Source organism: Bos javanicus, chromosome 28, assembly GCF_032452875.1.
Source record: "Bos javanicus breed banteng chromosome 28, ARS-OSU_banteng_1.0, whole genome shotgun sequence".
In the NCBI taxonomy this organism is placed as follows: domain Eukaryota; kingdom Metazoa; phylum Chordata; class Mammalia; order Artiodactyla; family Bovidae; genus Bos; species Bos javanicus.
This window is the reverse complement of record NC_083895.1, coordinates 7,436,297-7,459,070: the sequence shown is the minus strand read 5'-3', so window position 1 is coordinate 7,459,070 and position 22,774 is coordinate 7,436,297. Positions and strand designations below refer to the sequence as shown.

General features: G+C 44.7%; 1 protein-coding gene and 1 non-coding gene across 3 annotated transcripts in view; one reads left to right on the top strand and one right to left on the bottom strand.

Annotated features, from left to right (window-relative positions):
- PCNX2 (pecanex 2) overlaps nt 1-22,774 on the top strand; it is a 311,141-nt gene that overhangs the window by 206,000 nt on the left and 82,367 nt on the right. For both annotated transcript variants that reach the window (XM_061404843.1, XM_061404842.1), the window contains one exon: nt 3,201-3,330. In XM_061404843.1, the coding sequence (XP_061260827.1) occupies nt 3,201-3,330 (130 nt within the window). The remainder of the gene's footprint in view (nt 1-3,200; nt 3,331-22,774) is intronic.
- TRNAK-UUU (transfer RNA lysine (anticodon UUU)) lies at nt 2,129-2,202 on the bottom strand. The gene has a single exon. It is a non-coding gene; the product is annotated as a tRNA-Lys (tRNA).

Below are 22,774 nucleotides of genomic sequence, written 5' to 3'. Positions count from 1 at the left end.
GATCTCCTGCTTGGCAGGCGGATTCTTTACCACTGAGCCACCTGGGAAGCCCATTGTAAAGGTAACTATTTGCTGTTTGGAGCCCAACATCATACCAGTCAGAATATAATGAGATCATTTAAGAAACCAGATATATATGCCATCAGGATGAAGCTATCAGGTTCCTAAATGCCAGCCCTGGATCTTGACTAATTTTGAAATGTTAATGATTCTATCACTCTATTAGGAAGCTGTGGGTTCCATCCTGGCATTGAGAAGGGACTAATTTGCTCCATTTTGAAACTGAATTAACTTTCAGGCCAGCAGGTCACTGTTTAGTAAATTGCTTTTTCCAGTCCTAGCATGTTTTGTCCCTCAGTCACCTCTGTTAGCTTATGAGCTTGTAACCTCCAGGGAAGGATGAGAATGCTCACCTTTTTAATATGTGTAGAGACCATGCAAGACCATTATCTTCAAATAATTAGAGTTAGCCAGATTTGCTCTATTAAATGTGTGTATTGGAAAGACTGCTTTCTGTTTGGCATGTCATTTTGAGCTTCCAATTACGTTTTTAAGTATTAATGTTGAACATTTTCATTTTAAATGCCTGAACCTTTTTAAGGAGTCTCCATCCTTAGCAACTGAACAGCAACAACCATCTACCCCTTAGGCCCGCCTCTTAGCTCTCAACAAAGAAGGCTGCATGTTTCTCAGCACTGCCTTGGTTGTTATAGTCACGGTCCTCTGTATTTATATATATATATATATATGTATATATATATATATATTTACTGATATATATTAAAATACATATATATATTTATAAATGTATATATATTTACTGATGGTCCCTAAATAAAATAACCTATGAGGCCTTCTGTTCACTGCTGCCCTACTTCTGACCTACTACACTTCATTTTCTTTCCTACCAAATTTGGACTTCATAAGCTAGCAATATTTTCCTCATTTCTTAATGTCTGGATAACTGTTTCTGGTGTTTAAAAAACGGATAGCATCCTCTTTGGGGACATGTTTAGAAGCGAAAAGAATGGCAGTGCGAGCCCACCCAGCCTGCGGCCTGGCCTGGCTTCCGCTTACTTTGTCCTGGTTCTTCTAACCCCACAGGGCCCCCTGAACCTGCCAGAGTGGATGTCCCTCTCTTCTCTCCTTCCCCCACCCCCTCCCCACAACACCCCACTTGTCAGGAATCTCCCCTGTGACCCCACTCTGCTTTTTCAGCACCTTTTCTCAGTGACATCTCCTGTGTAGTTCCTTTTACTTCTGATGATGGAAGTGTAGTGGATTGGTATGTTTTGTGGCAGAGGTATTTTTTTAAATTTTTGATTGTTGATACTTTGTTAAAAAAATTTTTTTTAATCTATATTTTGGCTGTTCTGTGTCTTTGTTTCAGTGAGTGGTCTCACTAGTTGCAACACATGGGATTAGGTGCCTGGTGGCATGTGGGATCTTAGTTCCCCAACCAGGGGTTGAACCCACGTCCGCTGCATTGCAAGGCAGATTCTTAAACACTGGAACACCAGGGAAGTCCCGTGTAGTAGAGATATTTAGATCTTTCCAGTTTTCAAATTAACAAAAAACTGATTCTGCATTTGGACCTAGGTCAGAATAAAGGGAACTGGACTGAAATTGTAGCACAAGCGAGATCTTTTGTTACCCAAACAGTTCAACACGATTATTAATGGCAGGTGTGCCATTTCACGCCTCAAGATGTTTGGAAATAAACAGCAAGTTGGGGGAAAAAAAGAAAAAGACATAGTTACAAATGAAGAAAAACTTTTGCATCTATGAAAATGCTCAGGAAGTGCCCATAGACAGACAAGGTTCACTCACACCTCTGTATTTATACGTAAATGGGTCTCTGAAGGCCCATATCACGAAAGCCCTGCCATTGATAACATGGGAAAGCCCTTCTGTGTTCCGGTAGGTAATGAAACACAGAGCCCTCCTATCTGTGACCAGCATGGAGGCATTTCTTACTATCCACTGGAACTTTTTAAAGATGGGCTAAAGAAATAAGACCTCCATTTGTGCAACAATGAGAAAAAGGCACATTTTCCAGGTGGGAAAATCAGCCTTAGAGGAGACCAGATTTTTTTTTTGGCCCTGCCCTGTAGTATGTGGACCTTAGTTTCCTGACCAGGGATCGAACCTGTGTCCCCTGTATTAAAAGTGCAGAGTCTTAACCACTGGACCATCAGAGAAGCCCCATCCTTATAAATCAGATCAGAGCTGCAGTAGAATCAAGCAGGCCCTCACCCTGAAGGATGAGGAATCACGTGCACACGTAAAACCTGGGCAGTCTGGCTCCCCACTGACCTCTGCCGCCTCCGCTCCTCTGACTCTTCCCCTCAGGCCCCACCATCAGCCCCGAACCACAGTGATGCGAGTGTGATTGACAGCTGGAGGAAGTTCCCCAGTGATGGTGGGAAACTGGGGAGGGACCAGCCCTCTACACCTCCCCCGGATTTCCAGAGGTCAATTAGTTGAGCTTAAGCCAAAAGTTAGAGCCATACTTATTTTAATTTTGAACAATTACATTTCTGATCAGAGTATGTAAAGCTGAGGCATGCCAGCAAGTAGGAAACCCATACAGAGTACTAGGGAGATGACTTAGCTGGCAGCACGCTGTGACTTTATGTGTACACGTTTTTAACTTGTAAACCAGATATAAGCTGGGTTTTTTTCTTTTTTTAATTGAATTGATCTATTGGTGTTCAGTGTGTGATAAAAGACACAGATTTTTGAATAGTGGGAAAAGATTCTTTGAGGAACAGAGATGCTGTCTTCCCAGACAATGGTATTTATTTACTTTCAAAGTATAATTTAATTTTAATTATTTATAGAGCTGCTTAGTACTTTAGTAAATGTGCCACAGTATGTCTGGTTCAGTTAATGTCATCTCAGGAAAAAGCACTGTTCTTTTCAAATCTTAGATATTAAATCTTTGCCATGAATTGTGCTGAGACTGCTGGGAATTTTATAAGAATCCTTTGGTTTTCGCAGTGGTGATACATGAGACCTAGCAGGATACTACTGAAAGTTTTACATTTCCAAAAATGTACCTACAGCCATCACAGGGATGCCCGTCTTTCTTTCCTTGGTGGGAAAAATGGCTTTCATATAAACTTGTTAAAATCTCAAATATTATTTAGAAAAATAACAATGAACACACTTTTTGAGCCTTAACTCAAAATTCTCAGATTCTGCCATGCTTTTCTTTCAGACGTTTGCCACATCCATCGTTTCTACTCCACTGAGCCCATTTCTTGGGAGTGTCATTTTTATCACATCGTATGTCAGGCCAGTGAAATTCTGGGAGAAAAACTACAAGTAAGATCCTAAAATCGTTACTGACTTGCTTTGCTAAGACTTGAGTTCAGGATGCTCCTCGACCTTTGTCTATGAGAAGTCCAGGCATCAGGTTTTCTCCTCCTAGCGACCCCACCCTGACCCTGCACCAGATCATCCACTCAGCTTCCAGGTTCTGGGCCAAGTCTACTGATGGCAAATTTGTAGTCGGTACCAGTCTAGGTTTTACCAGTTGTGAAGGAAAATGAGTTATCACTGTCCATTCTTTTTTTTTTTTTTTAAAAAAAAAAAGCTTTTTACTTTGTGTTGGGGTTTAGCTGATTAACAATGTGATAGTTCCAGGTGAACATGAAGGGGCCCAGCTATACATATACATGTATCCATTCTCCAGCAAACATCCTTCCCATCCAGGCTGCCATGTAACATTGAGCAGAGTTCCCTGTTCCATGCAGTAGTTCCCTTTTGGTATCCATTTTAAATATAGCAATCACTGCCCACTCTTAACAGTTGCTCTTGACAGGTTGTCTTAGGAACCATGGTCTAGTCATTGGATCAGATTGCTTCTTGGGGGCTCATCTGCCTTTGTGGGCCTTTGGAATATACATGTCATGCATGTACCAGTGTGCATGCATCACGGCTCAAAGTGAGTACACCATTGTTTTTCTCAGCACTGTTGACCTTGTAGAAGATGATGCATGTGCTGTTTGTACTGGTCAGTCATAAATTTCCTCAAGCAAACAGTGATGGAGCCAGAGCTGTCTTTTTTATTTTTGTTTTTTCTCGGTTGTGCCACACGGCATGTGGGATCTTAGTTCTCTGATTAGGGATCAAACTCTTGTCTTCTGCATTGGAAGGCAGAGTGTTAACCACTGGAGCACCAGGGAAATCCCACTAGGGCCATGATTTTGTCCGACGTGGTGGGAAGTAATGGTTCTGTGAGAAACTTTCAAGAGCCATTAATGATTTGTTGGGGGAGGGCCTGAGAACAACAGCCAGAGGAGGGGGCAAGATGAGCCGGCCTGTCTCCAGCCGGGTTGTCTCCTTTGCCCTCATTTACAAGCCATACCTGGGCTTCCCATCCAAGCCCTAATCCATCTTCTGTAATGTATCTACGTTGCCCATGGCTCTGCCCGGGGGCACTAGTGGTAACGAACCCGCTTGCCAATGCAAGAGACAGAAGAGACACACGTTTGACCCCGGGGTTGGGAAAATCCCCTGGAGAAGGAAATGGCAACTCACTCCAGTATTTTGCCTGGAGAATCCCATGGACAGAGGAACCTGGCAGGCTTCCATAGGGTTGCACAGAGTGAGACACGACTGAAGCGACTTAGCACAATCACACTGCCACTTCACAATGTGCCTGCATGTGTCGCAGAGGCCAGAGTTACATCAGGAGATACATGCGGTTAGACGGTTTATGTGAATGGAATAGGATGTTATGATGAACACCCAGCACGGGCTGCCAGCCTGCCAGGGCTCACACCTCACCTTCATCATTTGATGTAGGTGACCTCACTCCTTTCTCTTCTTTTCTGTAAAATGGGGCCAAAGGAATAAGGCCTACTTCATAGCCTTGCGGGGGAATATGAGTTAATAGTCATAAAGCACTTCGAACCCAGTAACTGCCACATGGGCCTGCACTGGTGGGGCTCTTCTCTGACTGCCCTGCCTGGAATTCTTGTCTCCCCCCCGCCCCGCCCGACTGTGCTAACCATCTCTGGGAGCTCACATTTAGGGGTCCTGGGGAAATCGAACCAAACTGGAGCACCCCAAGGTGAGTCAGTGCTGTGAGACCACCAGGAGGTGGGAAGGCCTCGCCTGTGTCTGGCAGATTCCACCTTCGAAAAGGTGGGCTTGTTGCTGTACAAGTGAAGCCATCTTGAAATTTACATGTAAGCAAGACTCTCTTTTACATTTGTCTAAATAGATGCGGGGACTTCCCAGGTAGCTCAATGGTAAAGGAATCTGCCTGCAGTAAAGGAGACGAAGCACATGCGGATTCAATCCCAGGGTCAGGAAGATCCCCTGGAGAAGGAAATGGCAACCCACTCCAGTATTTGTGCCTGGAAAATCCCATGGACAGAGGAACCTGGTGGGCTACAGTCCATGGGGTGGCAAAGAATTGGACATGACTGAGTGAGTCATGCATGCAAAGAGATGCTGGGCATATTTACAGAGTCAGAAAGAAAAGAAAGTCAGCAGCACTGGCTTGTCTTTAAGCTTCTTAAGGAGAAAACAATTTGGGGGACTTTTGTGGAGCTCGGAAAATCTTCTGGAAGGTACAAATACTTGAGAATAAGAGGTGTGTCAATCTCATAGGCTTTTTAACTATTCAGGAAAGTGCATGATATTTTAAAGGTGATCTTCAGCATAAAAGATTTCTTTTTGTCTCCTGTTCTCAGATAAGTTTGAAAACCAGTTTTTGGTAGGGGGCCAGGGAAGAATTTGATAAGCAAAAGGCATCCCCTTTGAACTGGAGGGGGTGATGTTCAGTCACTAAGTCGTGTCCGATTCTTTGCAACCCCATGGACTGCAGCACACCAGGCTCCTCTGTCCTTCACTATCTCCTGGAGTTTGCTCAAATTCCTGTCTGTCCATTGAGTCAGTGATGCTATCTAACCATCTCATTCTCCACCCCCTTCTTTTTTTACCTTCAGTTTTTCCCAGCATCAGGTCTTTCCCCGTGAGACTGTTCATCACATTAGGTGGCCAAAGTATTGGAGCTTCAGCTTCAGCATCAGTCCTTGCAGTGAATATTCAGGGTTGATTTCCTTTAGGATTGTCTGGTTTCCCATAGAAAGGGAAATGGGGAAATCTTTGTGAGATGCTTTTATTGAGGGGAGTCATCCTAACACCTGTGCAATACAAGTTATGTATTTTCTTATTTAGTTTCCTCACTTCCAAGAGTCAGCCACCCATTCAGGATGATACACTGAGATATGAATTGTAGGTTTATGCAGGTTACTTAAAAATATGGGCTGCTTGAGTGTTTCCTTATTCAGCCACACAAAGAGATGATGATGCTCAGGGTAGCACTCTGTTACATGTGGAGGCTTTGGTTGGGTGTCCTGGGATGAGAAGGGCACAGCAGGGTCTCTGGGTATGTATGAGGACGTCCTGTCTTCATTAGGTCTCTCTGAAGGAGCCAAGTTGGAGAAGATATTCAGTCCAGCTGGTGGGGGCAGGGAGAGATGCGGATGCAGAAGCCAGCCAGCTGAAAGTCTCTTGTCACCTTGTGTTAAGCCTCAGAATACAGAGCCCTGTGGTCATCTGCTTAAAAGATTGGAGATGGAATTTGGAACAGTGAGAGTGGTGGGAACCCGGAAAGGAAATGGCAGGAAATCTCATCTAGATCCCTGCCGGCCCTCTGGAAAGCTCATTCTCTGTATCTGAAACTGTTGGTTTTTATTTTGAGCACTAATGACTTTTCTTATTCTTATTTGTGAGTGTCTCTGTAGCCATTCCCATTACTTTCTTTTCAGTCTGATGCAGAGAAGCAGTTGTTAGTGTAATTGATTGTTTACTAACTGTCCCAGCTAAGAGATACTCTCCTCTCTGTGTATTAGTGAGTGCAGTCTGCCAGTGGGCACCAGGGTCGCCAGCCTCACCCTGGGGGGTGTGATGAAGAGCCCTTATCGTCTCCTCACTTGGCTCCCTCTCCCTCTCCACCTCTGCTCCCTCACTTTCCAGTCCTCTGATTTCTCTTCCAGACCTTTTAAAGCTGCCTTTGGTTTTTGCAAGACTCCAGTGAGCCCTGTACCCTAATGGAGCCAGCTTCTTTTCTTTTTTTTTTTGCTGTATGTGGGATCTTCAATCCCCTACCAGGGATCAAAGCCATGGCCCCTGCATTAGAAGGGCAGAGTCCTAACCACTGGACTTCAGGGAAGTCCCCTGGGACAATTTTCATTCTCTGTGGAAACAGTAAGTAAGTCACCAGCTACCTGGTGACTCTGGCCTGTCAGTTTGCCCCAGCTTGGTCTGTCTTGAGATCTGCAGAATCTGTACCGAAACGCTGCTCCTTGCTGGGGGCCAGTGACAAACGTGCCCTCTGCCCGCCTAAGTAAGCTGCTCTCCGCTTGATTCCCCAGAAGCAGCACAGGTCACACTGTCTCCGAAGTCTGTGCTGGCTCATTGCTGCCCGACGAGGAGAAGTCCCTCAGAGCCCCGCACTGCTGGAACTGCTCTGTGTCTGCCTCTTCCAGCCTGGCAGCCCTCCCAGCACTCGCCACAGGGCTAGTGTGGCTGAAGTTGAAATTCCATCGAGTTTTAATTAATTTAAATTTAAGTAGCTGCATGTGACCAGAGGCTACTGTATTGGACAGCACAGATACAGACCCACTTCACCCCAGTCCTTATCTTCCACAGTACTTTTTCATACATCACATATTCAGATTTTTCATTCCCAGCCCTCCCTTGGCCAGGTTCTTCTCATCCAATGCTCTTCCCTCCCACACACCTCCACTTCCACCCACACAGATTCAAAAGGCATCTCTGAATGATTCAGAGAATCATTCCACCTGTTGATGGATGAATGGAAGGTTCGGGAAGGACTTTTAGGATGAGAGGTACTGAAGCCATCACTTTTGGAAAACAAATTTGCTCTGTGGCTGTCGTAAATTGTACCAAAGATTGGTGTGACTGACGCTACTTCCAAGTTTGGATTTCTTTGTTTTCATCTTTGTGTCCCTATGTTGCATGTACAGAACAGCTCTGCTCACAGTAGGTGTTGTGTGACTATTTCTTAACTTAATGAAGTCCAACAATATTATGTAAAAGAGAAAGGAATTCATAATCTGGATTTCATTTGCCGCAACACAATGTTCGCTATTAAACTGTCCTTAACGAAGAAGGTCTTTAAAATCAGTCTTGATGAGTTCTGCCTGGTGTCTCCATTTAATTTACAGGCAGTGATGGCAAATGCACTGTAATAATAGTGCCTGATGTTTATAAATCCTCTTATGTGAGAGTACTTTTAAAGAGCTTTAGAAATACATATTGATATTATGATTTATCATCCTTCTCTTTATATATAAACAATTGCTAAATAACCAAACTTTATCATTAACATGCAGCAAATGTTTAGGCTGGAAAGCATTTGACTCATGGCCCTGGTTGTTTCATCCACTGTCTCAGTCCTAAAGGAGTTGGACAGGTCAGGAAGATTCCCTGGAGGAGGGCATGGCAACCCACTCCAGTATTCTTGCCCGGAGAATCCGATGGACTTATGAACCTGGTGGGCTACAGTCCATAGAGTCGCAGAGTCGGACATGACTAAATTGACTTAGCAGCCCTAAAGAAAGAAAAGTTCCATTCGCAATGATTTGATTTTGATACATCAAAGTCTTCCGTTGTTCAGTCACTAAGTCATGTCCAGTTCTTTTTTGACCCCGTGGACTGTAGCCTGCCAGGCTCCTCTGTCCGTGGAATTTCCCAGGGAAGGATACTGGAGGGAGTTGCCATTTCCTTCTCCAGGGGGTCTTCCTGACTCAGGGATTGAACCCACAGCTCCTGCATTGGCAAGTGGATTCTTTACCACTGAGCTACCAGGGAAGTTCCAAAAGTCTTCTATAAAATGTTAAACGCCATAGCTATGAGGGGACACATGTGACAGTCACCTGAAGGGCACATGAAAGTTCATGGTTGTTATATTTCTATTACATTGTCCAGATTCGTTTTAAAATGTTAAGTAGTTCTGGACGACATCCTTGTTAACAAGTATACTGTAAGCATGTTCATGAGACCGCTGTGCTGGCTTAAGATGGGAGTCATTCTATGTGATTGCTTCACAAAAAAAATCAGCTCTGCATTCCATGCTTTTGTTGTTGTTCAATTACGGATGTCATGGTCTTGTCCCACCCTAAGCAGGAAGAAGATAATCAGTGTGACTTCATCTTCAGCTCTTCCTGAGACGGGGATGGTACTCAGAAAGACCTTGCTTAAAATCCCAGTCCATATGCTCCATTTGGTGTTTGATTTTAAGAAATTATTCAGCCTGTTCCATTCAGTCACTCAATCGTGTCCGACTCTTTGCAACCCCATGGACTACATCACGCCAGGCTTCCCTGTCTATCACCAACTCCCAGAGTTTGCTCAACTTCATGTCCATCGAGTTGGTGACACCATCCAACCATTTTATCTTCCGTTGTCCCCTTTTCCTCCCACCTTCAATCTTTCCCAGCATCAGGGTCTTTTCCAATCAGTCAGTTCTTCTCATCAGGTGGCCAAAGTACTGGAGTTTCAGCTTCAGCATCAGTCCTTCCAGTGAATATTCAGGACTGATTTCCTTTAGGATTGACTGGTTGGATCTCCTTGCAGTCCAAGGGACTCTCAGGAGTCTTCTCCAACACCACAGTTCAGAAGCATCAGTTCTTTGGCACAAGCTTTCTTTATGGTCCAACTCTCACATCCATACATGATGACTGGAAAAACGGTAGCTTTGACTAGATGGACCTTTGTTGGCAAAGTAATGTCTCTGCTTTTTAATATTCTGTCTAGGTTGGTCATTGCTTTTCTTCCAAGGAGCAAGCATCTTTTAATTTCATGGGTGCAGTTACCATCTGCAGTGGTTTGGGAGCCCAAGAAAATAAAGTCTGCCACTGTTTCCATTGTTTCCCCATCTATTTGCCATGAAGTGATGGGACCAGATGCCACAATCTTTGTTTCTTTGAATGTTGAGTTTTAAGCTAGCTTTTTCACTCTCCTCTTTGACTTTTGTCAAGAGATTCTTTAGTTTCTCTTCACTTTCTGCTTTGAGGGTGGTGTCATCTGCTTATCTGAGGTTGTTGATAGCTCTCCTGGCAGTCTTGATTCCAGCTTGTGCTTCATCCAGCCTGCCATTTCACATGATGTGCTCTGCATATAAGTTAAATAAGCAGGGTAACAATATACAGCCTTGACGTACTCCTTTCCCAGTTTGGAACCAGTCTGTTGTTCCATGTCTGGATGTAACTGTTGCTTCTTGACCTGCTTAGAGATTTCTCAGGAAATTATTAGAAGAAATGAAGTAGCCCTCATAGTCAACAAAACTCAGCCTGTGAGCCTCAGTTAACTCCTGTGTAAAATGGGATGACTGTCTCTATGTGCCTCCTAGAAGTTGTAAACAAAATTAATCCTGTACCCATTTTGCTTTCCTTCTTTGTATTTTTTAAAATTTATTGTTAATTGGAGGCTAATTGCTATACAAAGTTTTGCTGTTTTCTGTCAAACAACAACATGAATCAGCTATAAGTGTATATATATGTGTGTCCTCTCCCTCTTGACCTTGTTTTTTTAAAATTTGGCCACATTGCATGGCATTTGGGATCTTAGTTTGCTGACCAGAGATGGAATCTGGGGTCTTCTACGTTGGAACCATGGTGTCTTAACTACTGGACTGCCAGGGACGTCCCTTCTTCCTTGTATTTTTATCTGCTGTCATTTAACTTTTACTTCAGGTAAATCTAGACATGTTTTATGTTTCCTTGCAACCAACCTGAAATCATTTCTGAAATGGCAGAACACAACCATAGCAACCCACGAAAGAACACATGTGTAGACCGTGGAGCATCATATCCACAGCCACTGTGCTGTGAGATGCTCTGTAAATGCTGGTCCTCACCTCCAGATGCTATGGTTATTTTGAGGCTTTAGCCAGTCCCAGAGCCTGGGTTCTGTTCTCTGAGCATCAAAGCTGCCTTAATGGAAAGAGTGAGATCTCCCAAGTGCCATTCTTTTGTGGCTTATCAAACAACAGAATAGATGATCAAAATATTTCAGCTAGTCTCAGTGAGCTCTCATGGGTCTTACTTTGTTACTCCACAGCCCCTTCCTGGGTTACTGTAATATAGAAGGGAAACTAGCTGGACCTTCGGAATTACAGAATACCCCCTGTGCTGTCTACAGGGAGGGAGTCCTCTGCTACTCCTCTGGAGCAGACCTTGTATCTCACTCAGCACCCTTGTGAGCGTCGTCAGCCACAGTAGTGGGCTCTTACTGCACTAGGTCCACTCCTCGGGGCATTAGCCAAATACCCCATACACCTGGATATACCTGCCGATCCTGAAGCACGTGCATCCTTGCTCCACCTGTGCCATCCTTTAACAGTTTGAAGGAAGCTTTCCTTCCCTTCTCAGCCCTCTGCTTCAGGCTAAACTGTCCTCTCTGTTTTTGGTGTGAGATGGTCTAGCCCTTGAACATCTCAGCTGCCTTCACCCAGATGTTTCCTGAGATTTCCCTGTCCACGCCCTCCGTAGCAGATACCTCCAGGTGTCACCTACTCAGTTCACAGTAAAGGGACCTATTACTTCCTCTAAGTCCTATGTTGTGCTCTCACTTATGCTTCTTAAAATCTTGTTGTTCATTCGCTAAGTTGTGTCTGACTCTTTGCGACCCCACGGACTTGCAGCACTCCAGGCTTCCATCCCTCGCTGTCTCCCGAAGTTTGCTCAAACTCACGTCCATCGAGTTGGTGATGCCACCAACCATCTCCTCCTCTGTTGTCCCTTTCTCCTCCTACCCTGAATCTTTCCCAGCATCAGGTTCTTTTCCAATGAGTCAGCTCTTCACATCAGGTGACCAAAGTATTGGAGCTTCAGCATCTTAAAATCTAAACCACCTCAATTATTTTGCTAAAGTCTTGGGAGATCAGCCCTGGGATTTCTTTGGAGGGAATGATGCTGAAGCTGAAACTCCAGTATTTTGGCCACCTCATGCGAAGAGCTGACTCATTGGAAAAGACTCTGATGCTGGGAGGGATTGAGGGCAGGAGGAGAAGGGGACGCCAGAGGATGAGATGGCTGGATGGCATCACTGACTCGATGGACGTGAGTCTGAGTGAACTCTGGGAGTTTGTGATGGATAGGGAGGCCTGGCGTGCTGCGATTCATGTGGTCGCAAAGAGTTGGACACGACTGAGTGACTGAACTGAACTGAACTGAACTGAAAGTATTGCCAAGCCAAGTCTTCATCAGCCCACTCTTATGTGTATATGTTTTACTGAAAGGCAGAAATTTCCATTTCCTCTATCTACTCTCGACTTCTTGGCTTCAACTCAACATTCCAATCTACACAGGTCAGTGTGTCCATCGTCATTCATCACCTCCCCAGCCCCTTCACTTGTACTGCCTGCAGATGGGCTTGCCTGTCATCATCTGGGTCTTCATTCATGGTTTGTTAATGATGATGAGCTGGACAGAGTCATGGATGCCTGACGTGGTTAAAGCAGTCAAAAAAGAAACTCTTAACTTCACACTTTATTTTCTACTTTTTTCAGAATGAAGGGATTTTGCTGGATTTTCTCTTCCTAGCAAGTTGTTTTAAGGGTGGTTTGTAAGATCATCGTGCAAAGCAGTAAACATCTCAAAAGGCATTTTGTTTTTCTGTTTTAAACACTTTTTATTTTATATTGGGATGTGCTGCTGCTGCTGCTCAGTCACTTTAGTCATGTCTGACTCTTTTATGACCCCATGGAGTGTAGCCAGGCTCCTCTGTCCATGGCATTTCCCCAGAAAGAATACTGGAGTGAGTTGCCATGCCCTCCTCCAGGGGATCTTCCTAACCTAGGGATTGAACTCACATCTCTTGTGTCTCCTTCATAGCAGGCAAGTTCTTTACCGGGGCCACTGGGGAAGCCCCTGTTGGGATACAGCTGATTAACAAACAATGTTGTGATAGTTTCAAGTGAAGAGTGAAAGGACTCAGTCATACAAATACATGCATCCATTTCCCCCCAAACCCCCGCTTCCCTCCAGGCTGCTGCAGAACGCTGAGCAGAGTTCCCTGTCCTGTACAGTAGGTCCTTACTGGTTATCCATTTTAAATATAGCACTGTGTGCATGTCTGTTCCAAATTTCCTAACTGTCCCTTCCTTCTATTCACCTTCCCGGGCTCATTCTCTAAGTTCATTTTCTAAAAGTCTGCAAGTCTGTTTCTTTTTTGTAAGTTCATTTGTATCATTTAAGATTCCACATATAAGGACTATGATATTTCTCTCAAAATACATTTTTTAAGTGTAAAGCAGGAAGCTTATATGGCTTATGGGTTAATAGTAAAATGCAGCATTATAATTCAAGTCTGTGGTTCTTCCAGAAAGGGATTTACATATTTCAACTTGTAATGAAGCTACCCCACAATTTATTTGGGTGTGTTTTAAAAGGGCTTCCCACATAGCACCAGTGGTAAAGAACCTGCCTGTCAATGCAGGAAACATAAGAGGTGTGGATTTGATCCCTGGGTCAAGAAGAATCCCTGGAAGAGGACATGGCAACCCATTCCAGTACTCTTGCCTGGAGAATTCCATGGACAGAGGAGCCTGGTGGGCTACAGTCCATGGGGTTGCAGAGAGTTGAACATAATTGAAGCGACTTAGCACATATGTTTTATAAAGCACTTGGACACAGTTGCCGAGGGGTTAAAGTCCTGAAGCTCCCTTATCAGATGTCTTAGGGCACTAGAGCTCTTGAACGCATACCTAGGAGTGTGTTGGGCCCTGGACGCACAACTACTAAAGCAGTGGAAACAGCGCAGCAGCAGTAGCACTGATGGGAGTGGGCCTCGCCTTTCTGCATGTAGTGGCCGCCTGCTCACTTTCTCAAATATATTCATTGCTGTCCTGTCACCCACTCTGGAAGTAGGATTTCACTTTTCTCATTTCACAGATCAGAACACTGAAAGTCAGGACAGTGAAATAAATCGCCCAAGGTCACAGAACAAGTCAGAGGCCAAGCCAAGATATGAACTCAGGTCTGGCCTTATTTCAGGCCCTGAGCATTTCCCATTATGAAATAAAGCTTCTCAAAATGCCTTCCACACCAAAAACAAAAAACAAAGAAACAAACAACAAGAAACCCCAAACTAAAGCCAGTGACTGCCAGTGAGAGCATTTGCTCTTGACTCGAGAGGTGCAGTCCCAAGAGCCTGTCTAGAAGGGAAGGTGGCTGCAGTCCGGGCCCGAGATCCCATGGGCCTCATTCCGGGAAGGCCTTCTCTGGGTCTCCCCTTCCTGAAAGGCCCTCTCTGGGTCCCCAAGCAAGCCCTGCGCAGCCCCTCCCCATGGGGTCAGCACCAGGTGCTGCAGAGGTCGGTGGCTGTGTCCCCGCCACCTCCACAGAAGCGGACGTTGGTCCCACACCTCTCCTCTGCCCTCAGGCAGGCCCAGACTGACCCGAGTCAGAACACAACTTGCCCAAGTGTGTGCTTGCTCATTTGCTTCAGTTGTGTCTGACTCTTTGTGACCCCAAGGACTGCGGCCCACAAAGCCCCTCTGTCCACGAGAATGTCCAGGCAAGAATATTGGAATGGGTTGCTGTGCCCTCCTCCAGGGGATCTTCCCAACCCAAGGACTGAACCCACGTCTCCTGCAGCTCCTACACTGCAGGCTGATTCTTTACCACTGAGCCACCGGAAAAGCCCGACTTGCCCAAGGCCAGTCCTGGGATCATCCTCTGAGTGGTCTCACTGATGACTGAACCACTGGAGCCTCGCAGCTCAGGCGCTTGGAGCCCCCTCCTCAGGCTGCGTGAGAGGTGGTGAGTGGCCACCTGGCCAGATCTGGACCATCGCTGGGGGGTTCATCGTTCCCTGTTTCCGAGGGGACCTTGTGATGCTCCCGTGGCCCTGAGCTAGGTGCCTCAGTGCTCCTTCTGGAGGCCCTGATCAGGAGCTGCAGTTCTGCCTGATTCTCAGGAGCCCTGGATCCCACACAGGACGGTGAAGGGGCGTCCTCTCGGGTACAGCCTGCTGCCTCCAGGACTGCCAGAACCAGCAATGGGAGCCTCTCGCACTGGGAGATCCAGAACCACCAATGATGTGAGGCACTGGGGCGCACTGGTTCCAGACCATGCCAGGTGGGTAGATGTGACTTCAGAGCAGGATTGAAGCCTGAGGTACCCTCATGAGTTCACCTGAGGTCCTGAATAAAAGCTCAAGCCCAGAAAGGGTTGTTGTTACTCAGTCACTCAGTCACGTCTGACTCTTTGTGACCCCATGGACTGCAGCACACCAGGCTTCCCTGTCCCTTCATTATCTCCCAGAGTTTACTCAAACTCATGTCTGTTGAGTCAGTGATGCCATCCAACCATGTCATCCTCTGTCACCCTCTTCTCCTCCTGTCCTCAGCCTTTCACCATTTCCCAGCATCAAGGTCTTTTCCAGTGAATTGGCTCTTCACATCAGGTGGCCAAAGTACTGGAGCTGCAGCTTCAGCATCAGTCCTTCTAGTGAATATTCAGAATTGATTTCCTTTAGGATAGACTGGTTGGGTCTCCTTGCAGTCCAAGGGACTCTCAAGAGTCTTCTCCAACACCACAGTTTAAAAGCATCAATTCTTCAGGGCTCAGCCTTCTTTATGGTCCAACTCTCACATCCATACACAGCCACTGGCAAACCATAGCTTTGACTATACGGGCCTTTGTCGGCAAAGTGATGTCTCTGCTTTTTAACATGCTGTCTACGTTTGTCATACCTTTCCTTCCAAGGAGCATGTCCAACTCTTGTGACCCCATAGACTGTAGTCTGTCAGGCTTCTCTGTCCATGGGATTTCCCAGGCAAGAATACTGAAGTGGGTTGCTGTTTCCTTCTCCAGAGGTCCAAGGATCAAGTGTCTTCTAATTTCCCAGAAAGGGAGTCAGACTAATTAATTCAGAGGCAATTTTCTTTTTAAACAGGCAATTTGAGAAATTCCTGTCTGCAGCCTTCAGTGCCCTTAGCTCTCTGGAGTCTCCAGTAACTTGATAGGCTTGTGAATGGAATCAAGAAACACCCTCACTTTTATTGGGAGCTAATGATAGGTCTTTGGGAATCCTCCCCCTAGAAGGGATTCAAAGTCTGATGCATATAGACATCTGGATGTTTTGAGCCATTTAGAAATGCTTGAGAGTCACTTTGAGGTTCCATACAGGTGTCTGTTGGTAAAGGAGGCGTGTTTTGGGATTAGCATGGTTTAAGCCATGTCTGAGGAGGCAGTGCATCCTGGGACTTTCAAGGATAGGCAGGGTGGGAAACTGGACTAAGTCTCAAACTTTCCGAAAGTGATAGAAGTGAAGATAAGCCAGCAATAAACATTCTCAGTTATGTATAATGAACTGGAGGTGTCAAGACAGACTGAAGAGCCAAAGGAGCTCAGAGTTTAGTATCAGTAAACCTCAGCCAGGTTCCTGGGGATACATGAGCTGAGTCTGCGGACGTGTATCCTGACTCATGTTTCATTTCATTTTAGTAGAACCTAGTTCTGCGTAAATACTGTCCTGGACTTCAGGCCACAGGTAAGCAAGAAACAGATGAGCGAGTGAAACTGTGGCCAAAAAGACAATAGAAAAACAAGGTGTGAAACCCAGAGTCCTGGAGATGGATTGTTTCTGCCTGGCCTGAGTGAGCTCTGGGACTTTGGGGTGTGCCAAGCCTGCAGGAGAGGAGAATCCTATTTCCCACTGGACTTGGTGGTGTAGAATGAAAGGTTAATGCTTCTGGCAGCCTTTTTTTCCCCATGAGGTGTGAACTGACCTGAAAACACAGCAAACAGGCAGGGCTGAGGGACGTGAAGAATGATTCCTGATGACACCATCCACTCTAGCCCCTGAGTCCAGCTGGGCTCCATTGACCTTTCAGCTATGTGAGTCAGTGTGTTTCAGATTTTTCTTAAGCCGTTTCCAGTTGGGTTTCCTATCACCTGAAACCTAAACACTCATAATAAAAGCAAGTAATAGCTTTAATCAAAAGGATCTTTCCCTCACCATTTTATTTAGGGGAATGACAGCACAAAGGTAAAATCTTTAGCACTATAAGTCTGTGAGTCTAGTCTACAATTGCAGGGAAGGGTGGACTGGCAGAAAGGAGTCTGAGCCTTCTCTGCTCTCTGGCTGATACATCCTGTGTCTTATCAGAACTTCCACATCTCTTCTCTGCCTTGCATTTTCTCAACCGGAATCTCACTATCTGTGTCTGAATGCTGTTACGTCTGAGACACTAAATGATGACCTTGGCCCCATCCAGCTGTTTTGCTGACGGATGAGAAAGCTCGCACACCATGTACCCAGGGGTAAGGTTTGACACTTCAGGTGTGGTGAAGAGCGATTATGCAAATGAATTCCAGAAGGATGATGCTTTTGAGGAACTCCAGAGCGTTGAATTTCTCAAATAGCACAAGTTTGAGCTTATTATTCATTGTGCTGCAGTGCATATATTTTACCCAGAGTCCTGTTCCACCCTGCTGAGCCGTTAGAAAATCTGGAAGGTGCGGAGCAGTGAAGTTGACTGGGTGCCTGCGGGAAGCCCTCCACCTGCCCACCTGCTCCCCGGCAGTCTGGTGCTGCTGACGCAATGTATCAAGGTCACCCGGGAGTCAAGGTCATCCAGCAAGGCTGTGTGTCTGAGTCTGCAGGGAGTGTCAGCCTAGCACAGCATACAGGCAGAGCCCTTCTCAGGCCTGGCAGCTTTTCCAGCTTTCAGGCATGTGTTGGAGATGGGATTGATTGATTCTAAACAAAGGAAGGCAGAAGTCCTCAGCTTTTGCCTCTCAGACCTTTTTACTGCAGGGCTCGAGTGTTGCTGGCTCAGGAGATTTATTGGGCAGATGGAGGTATTTGCACAGTTGAGGGTTCACTCCCCAATGCCAAGAACCCTGAGCCCTTTCAAAGTTCTCTGTGATCAGGCAGTTCTCTGTGATGCTACTGGCCACACTGTCCCCATCAGTGACACAGTTGGCTAAGGGATGGCCACTCTGGGTCCTGGGGGACTTTTGCATTTGGAACTCTAGGCTCAAACTCATTCCTTAACATTGCAGTCATGGGGGGCACAGGCAGAAGACTCTTTAATTTTGTAACTGTCAACTGAAAAGAAAGCACAGCCGAAAAGTTGAGGATTATGTTTTATTCCAAGGACTTGCTGAAGCCTGCAAGCCCCGGAGACAGCCTCTCAAAAGCTCTGAGGAACTGCTCAGAAGAGGTAAGGGAGGAATCAAGGTATATAGTTTTGCAACATAGACCAGGTAGTCCCAGAGCATCAAATGATTACTGTTAATTAGAGAAAATCAGACATCTCAAGGAATTTAGCACTTTTCTGTGTATGGGCAGATGCAAGAGTCTGGGCTCACTGAAGTGATTCCTGTGACACTCACGTCAGCTCTCTGGAGCCAGCATCCTGTGTTCTCCCATGCTGAGTCCCCTCGGAGGGAACCACTGTTTTTTGTTGTTTACTTGCTAAGCCATGTCCAACTCTTTTGCAATTCCATGGACTGTGGCCCATCAGGTTCCTCTGTCCATGGGATTTTCCAGGCAAGAATACTGGAGTGGGTCACCATTCCCTTCTCCAGGGGATCTTCCTGACCCAGGGATCAAACCTGCATCTCCTGCATTGGCAGACAGATTGTCTACCACTGGGCCATGGAAAGCCGCAGGGTACACCATTGGGTGGCTCTAGCACACGGCATGATGGCTGCAGCATCTTTTGTCTGCTGATATGGCAGGCAACATTTATCATTCACAATACTCTGAGCAGACGTCCAAAACTGACTTTAGTCCTTGTTTATTGAAGGCTAAGAACTGTCCCAGACTTCACATATGGTTGCTCTTTCAGAGTTTATGATACAATTGGCTGATTAATGAAATGAATGCATTATGTGAACGTAGGAAGTCATGCTCTTTTTTTCTTGTCACTTTGAAAGCATTCTGCCATCATCACCACTCCATAGGGTTTATAATGCTCTTTCATGTCTCAGTTACTGTGTTTGTCTGTCTGTCTGTAAACACAATTAAGTAGATGGATGCTCCCCATCAAGCTGGTTTAAATGAAAAATGACCAATAATGGAAAAATGATCCCATATGTGAGAATTAGTAAAAATGTTACCTGATAAGAATAATGGCAATTTAATGTATTATATTCTTTTTCTGTTTTGTCTTGTCTAATTAAGTTACATATTTTGGTGTTTGTGTGGTTGGAGCTTAATTTCCTAGAGACTGGGGAAGCTTTGGAGAGAGGAATACTTTGAGGTTTGAGAGAAGAGAAAGTTCTTAGTGGATTTTAAAGAACACTGTATTATTTTTGTTGTTCAGTTGCTAAGTAGTGTCCAGTTCTTTGTGATACCATGTACATAGCACACCAGGATCCTCTGTCCTCTGTTATCTCCTGGAGTTTGCTCAAATTCATGTCCTTGAGTGAGTGATGCTATCTAACCATCTCATCCTCTGCCATCCCCTTCTCCTTTTGCTTTCAGTCTTTCCCAGCATCAGGGTCTTTTCCAATAAGTCAGCTGTTCTCATCAGGTGGCCAAAGTGTTAGAGCTTGCAAACAATACAGGAAGTATTGTTTGCGTAGAGAATGAAATTTTAAAAAATCTCTAATTTTAAGAGTAGTCCACAATGAGAGAACACTAGCTTTCTCGTTAAAGTTATCCAGGATAAAGCCTTCTGAGGAGGTTTTTCTTGTCATTGTCAAAGACACTGCCTGGGGGAAAAGCTGGGGAGACAGAGGACAATTGGAGGAGGTGAATGATCTCATTTCCTGTTGTCTATAATGCCTGTGCTCTTAGAGCCAGGATTCAATACAATTTTAGTATTTAGAATCAAATTTGAAAAAACATATTAGGATTAAAAATTACTGTTCTTTTTTTTCCCCATAAAAGAAATCTATACCCAGATGTACTGATGCAGTGATATAAAAACTATTTCCTATTTATCCATTGTCCCTCCTAATTCCCTTGGGTAACAGGCCTGGTACAAGGTTAAGTGATTCTTTGTTTAGTTTTGCAGTAGACAGTCAGAAGAAGGGCTCTATATTTCAGTTGCATATCAAAAGTGCTGTTTTTTTTAGTTGCCATTTTGTACACTCAGAACACTGAAGGTCAGAAGAATTATGGGAGTCTTTCTACATCTCTCAAGTAATTTAATAAATCATAAGCCAAGTTACAAACAGAAATCAGATTTATCAACTTAAATTTTCAGTCTTATTCTTAGGGTTCCCCTGCCTTATTGCTTTTGTATAATGTTTCCAGGCCAAATTATTTTTCATAAGGTACACCATCACTGCAAATGCAAGCATGAAAAGTCAAGCCTGCATTGTTATTATTGTTGTTTAGTCAGTAAGTTGTGTCCGACTATTTCCAGCCCCGTGGACTGTAGCCCACCAGGCTCTTCTGTCCATGGGGTTTCCTAGGCAAGAATGCTGGAGCAGGTTGCCATTTCCTACTCCAGGGGATCTTTCCCACCAGGACTGAACCCGAGTCTCCTACATGGCAGGAGGATTGTTTACTGCTGAGCTGCCAGGGAAGCCCCACAAACCTGCATATGACACCTTTATTTATCATTTTAGTCAGTGTAACTGATTTGGCAAGGTGTCTCATGGTGATTATAGAATTAGGAGCACCATTTTAGTTAAACTTGGTTTTGTAACAGGTTTGAAGATTGAGCATGGGTCAGGTAAAATGTTATATATTAGGAATGAATGAAATAACAAAGGAAAAATGAAGTCCATCTCAGCAGAAAAAGGAGCTGGTGTGATTTTATTAAGTGCCACGTCCCTCGAGGCCAAAACAGCACCGTGTCTGAACAGGCTTCATGTTTGGAGAGCATGTCTTCTGGGTTTGCTATCTCCCTTGAGACGTGTGGCCGTGAACACAGGAGGGTCTGGAGGTAATTTGTCAGGGCTATGCATGTCACTGCAAAATCCTGCAATCTCATTGCCAACAGTTGGCATTTCTTTTTTCTGTGTGCTCACCTTGATTCAAATTCTGTACATACCAGTGGTCACTAATAAAAAAATAAATGTGTCTTCATCCCCAGGAGAAATATCATTCAAAACTCTAAATAAAACACTGTCAAATTGGGCCTATTTTTACCAGGAGGCTATTGTACCCAGAAGTCAAAACCTTAAGTCAGTCATGTTACTCTTGTGGAAACAAAACCAGCAGCACCCTGATCATTTAATACTTAGGAATCCCTTGTAATCTCTTGCATCTCCATCTATTCAGTTCCCCATTTAGACCCAGCCACATGCAACTAGAAATTTTTATTACTGTTTTGATTAGTTGCATTTGCAGAAACACTTTCATCCCCTAAATATTTATGACTTACTAGTGAATAAATAGTTGGACTTCATATCCCGTAGTTGAAATGTTGGAGAGTCTTGGATTTTTCTGACTGAAACGAGAGAAGTGATCCTAATTTGCAATGCAAGCAAGTTAAGGTGAGAGATGAGAATCACACATGAATGCATTATAGTCACATATAGAATTCAGGCCTGCTACTAGCTATTGAGTTTTTTTTTTTTATGTATCAGTTCAGTCACTCAGTCATGTCTGACTCTCCATGACTCCATGAATTGCGGCAGGCCAGGCCTCCCTGTCCATCACCAACTCCCGGAACTCACTCAAACTCATGTGCATCGAGTCGGTGATGCCATCCAGCCATCTCATCCTCTGTCGTCCCCTTCTCTGCCTGCCCCCAATCCCTCCCAGTATCAGAGTCAACTCTTCGCATGACGTGGCCAAAGTATTGGAGTTTCAGCTTTAGCATCAGTCTTTCCAATGAACACCTAAGACTGATCTCCTTCAGAATGGACTGGTTGGATCTCCTTGCAGTCCAAGGCACTCTCTCAAGAGTCTTCTCCAACACCACAGTTCAAAAGCATCAATTCTTCGGTGTTCAGCTTTCTTCACAGTCCAACTCTCACATCCATACATGACTACTGGAAAAACCATAGCCTTGACTACACGGACATTTGTTGGCAAAGTAATGTCTCTGCTTTTGAATATGCTATCTAGGTTGGTCATAACTTTCCTTCTTAGGAGTAAGCGTCTTTTAATTTCATGGCTGCAATCACCATCTGCAGTGATTTTGGAGCCCAAAAAAATAAAGTCTGACACTGTTTCCGCTGTTTCCCCATCTATTTGCCATGAAGTGATGGGACCAGATGCCATGATCTTAGTTTTCTGAATGTTGAGCTTTAAGCCAACTTTTTCACTCTCCTCTTTCACTTTCATCAGCAGGCTCTTTAGTTCTTCTTCACTTTCTGCCATAAGGGTGGTGTCATCTGCATATCTGAGGTTATTGATATTTCTCCCAGCAATCTTGATTCTAGCGTGTGCTTCATCCAGCCCAGCGTTTCTCATGATGTATTCTGCATATAAGTTAAATAAGCAGGGTGACAATATACAGCCTTGGTGTACTCCTTTTCCTATTTGGAACCAGTCTGTTGTTCCATGTCCAGTTCTAACTGTTGCTTCCTGACCTGCACATAGGTTTCTCAAGAGGCAGGTCAGGTGGTCTGGTATTCCCATCTCTTTCAGAATTTTCCACAGTTTATTGTGATCCACACAGTCAAAGGCTTTGGCATAGTCAATAAAGCAGAAATAGATGTTTTTCTGGAACTCTCTTGCTTTTTCCATGATCCAGTATCACTTTTTTAAAAAAAGGTTTTCATTTTGTATTGCAATATAACCAATTAACAATATCGTGATAGTTTTAGGTGAAGAGCAAAGGGCTCAGCTATATGTATAC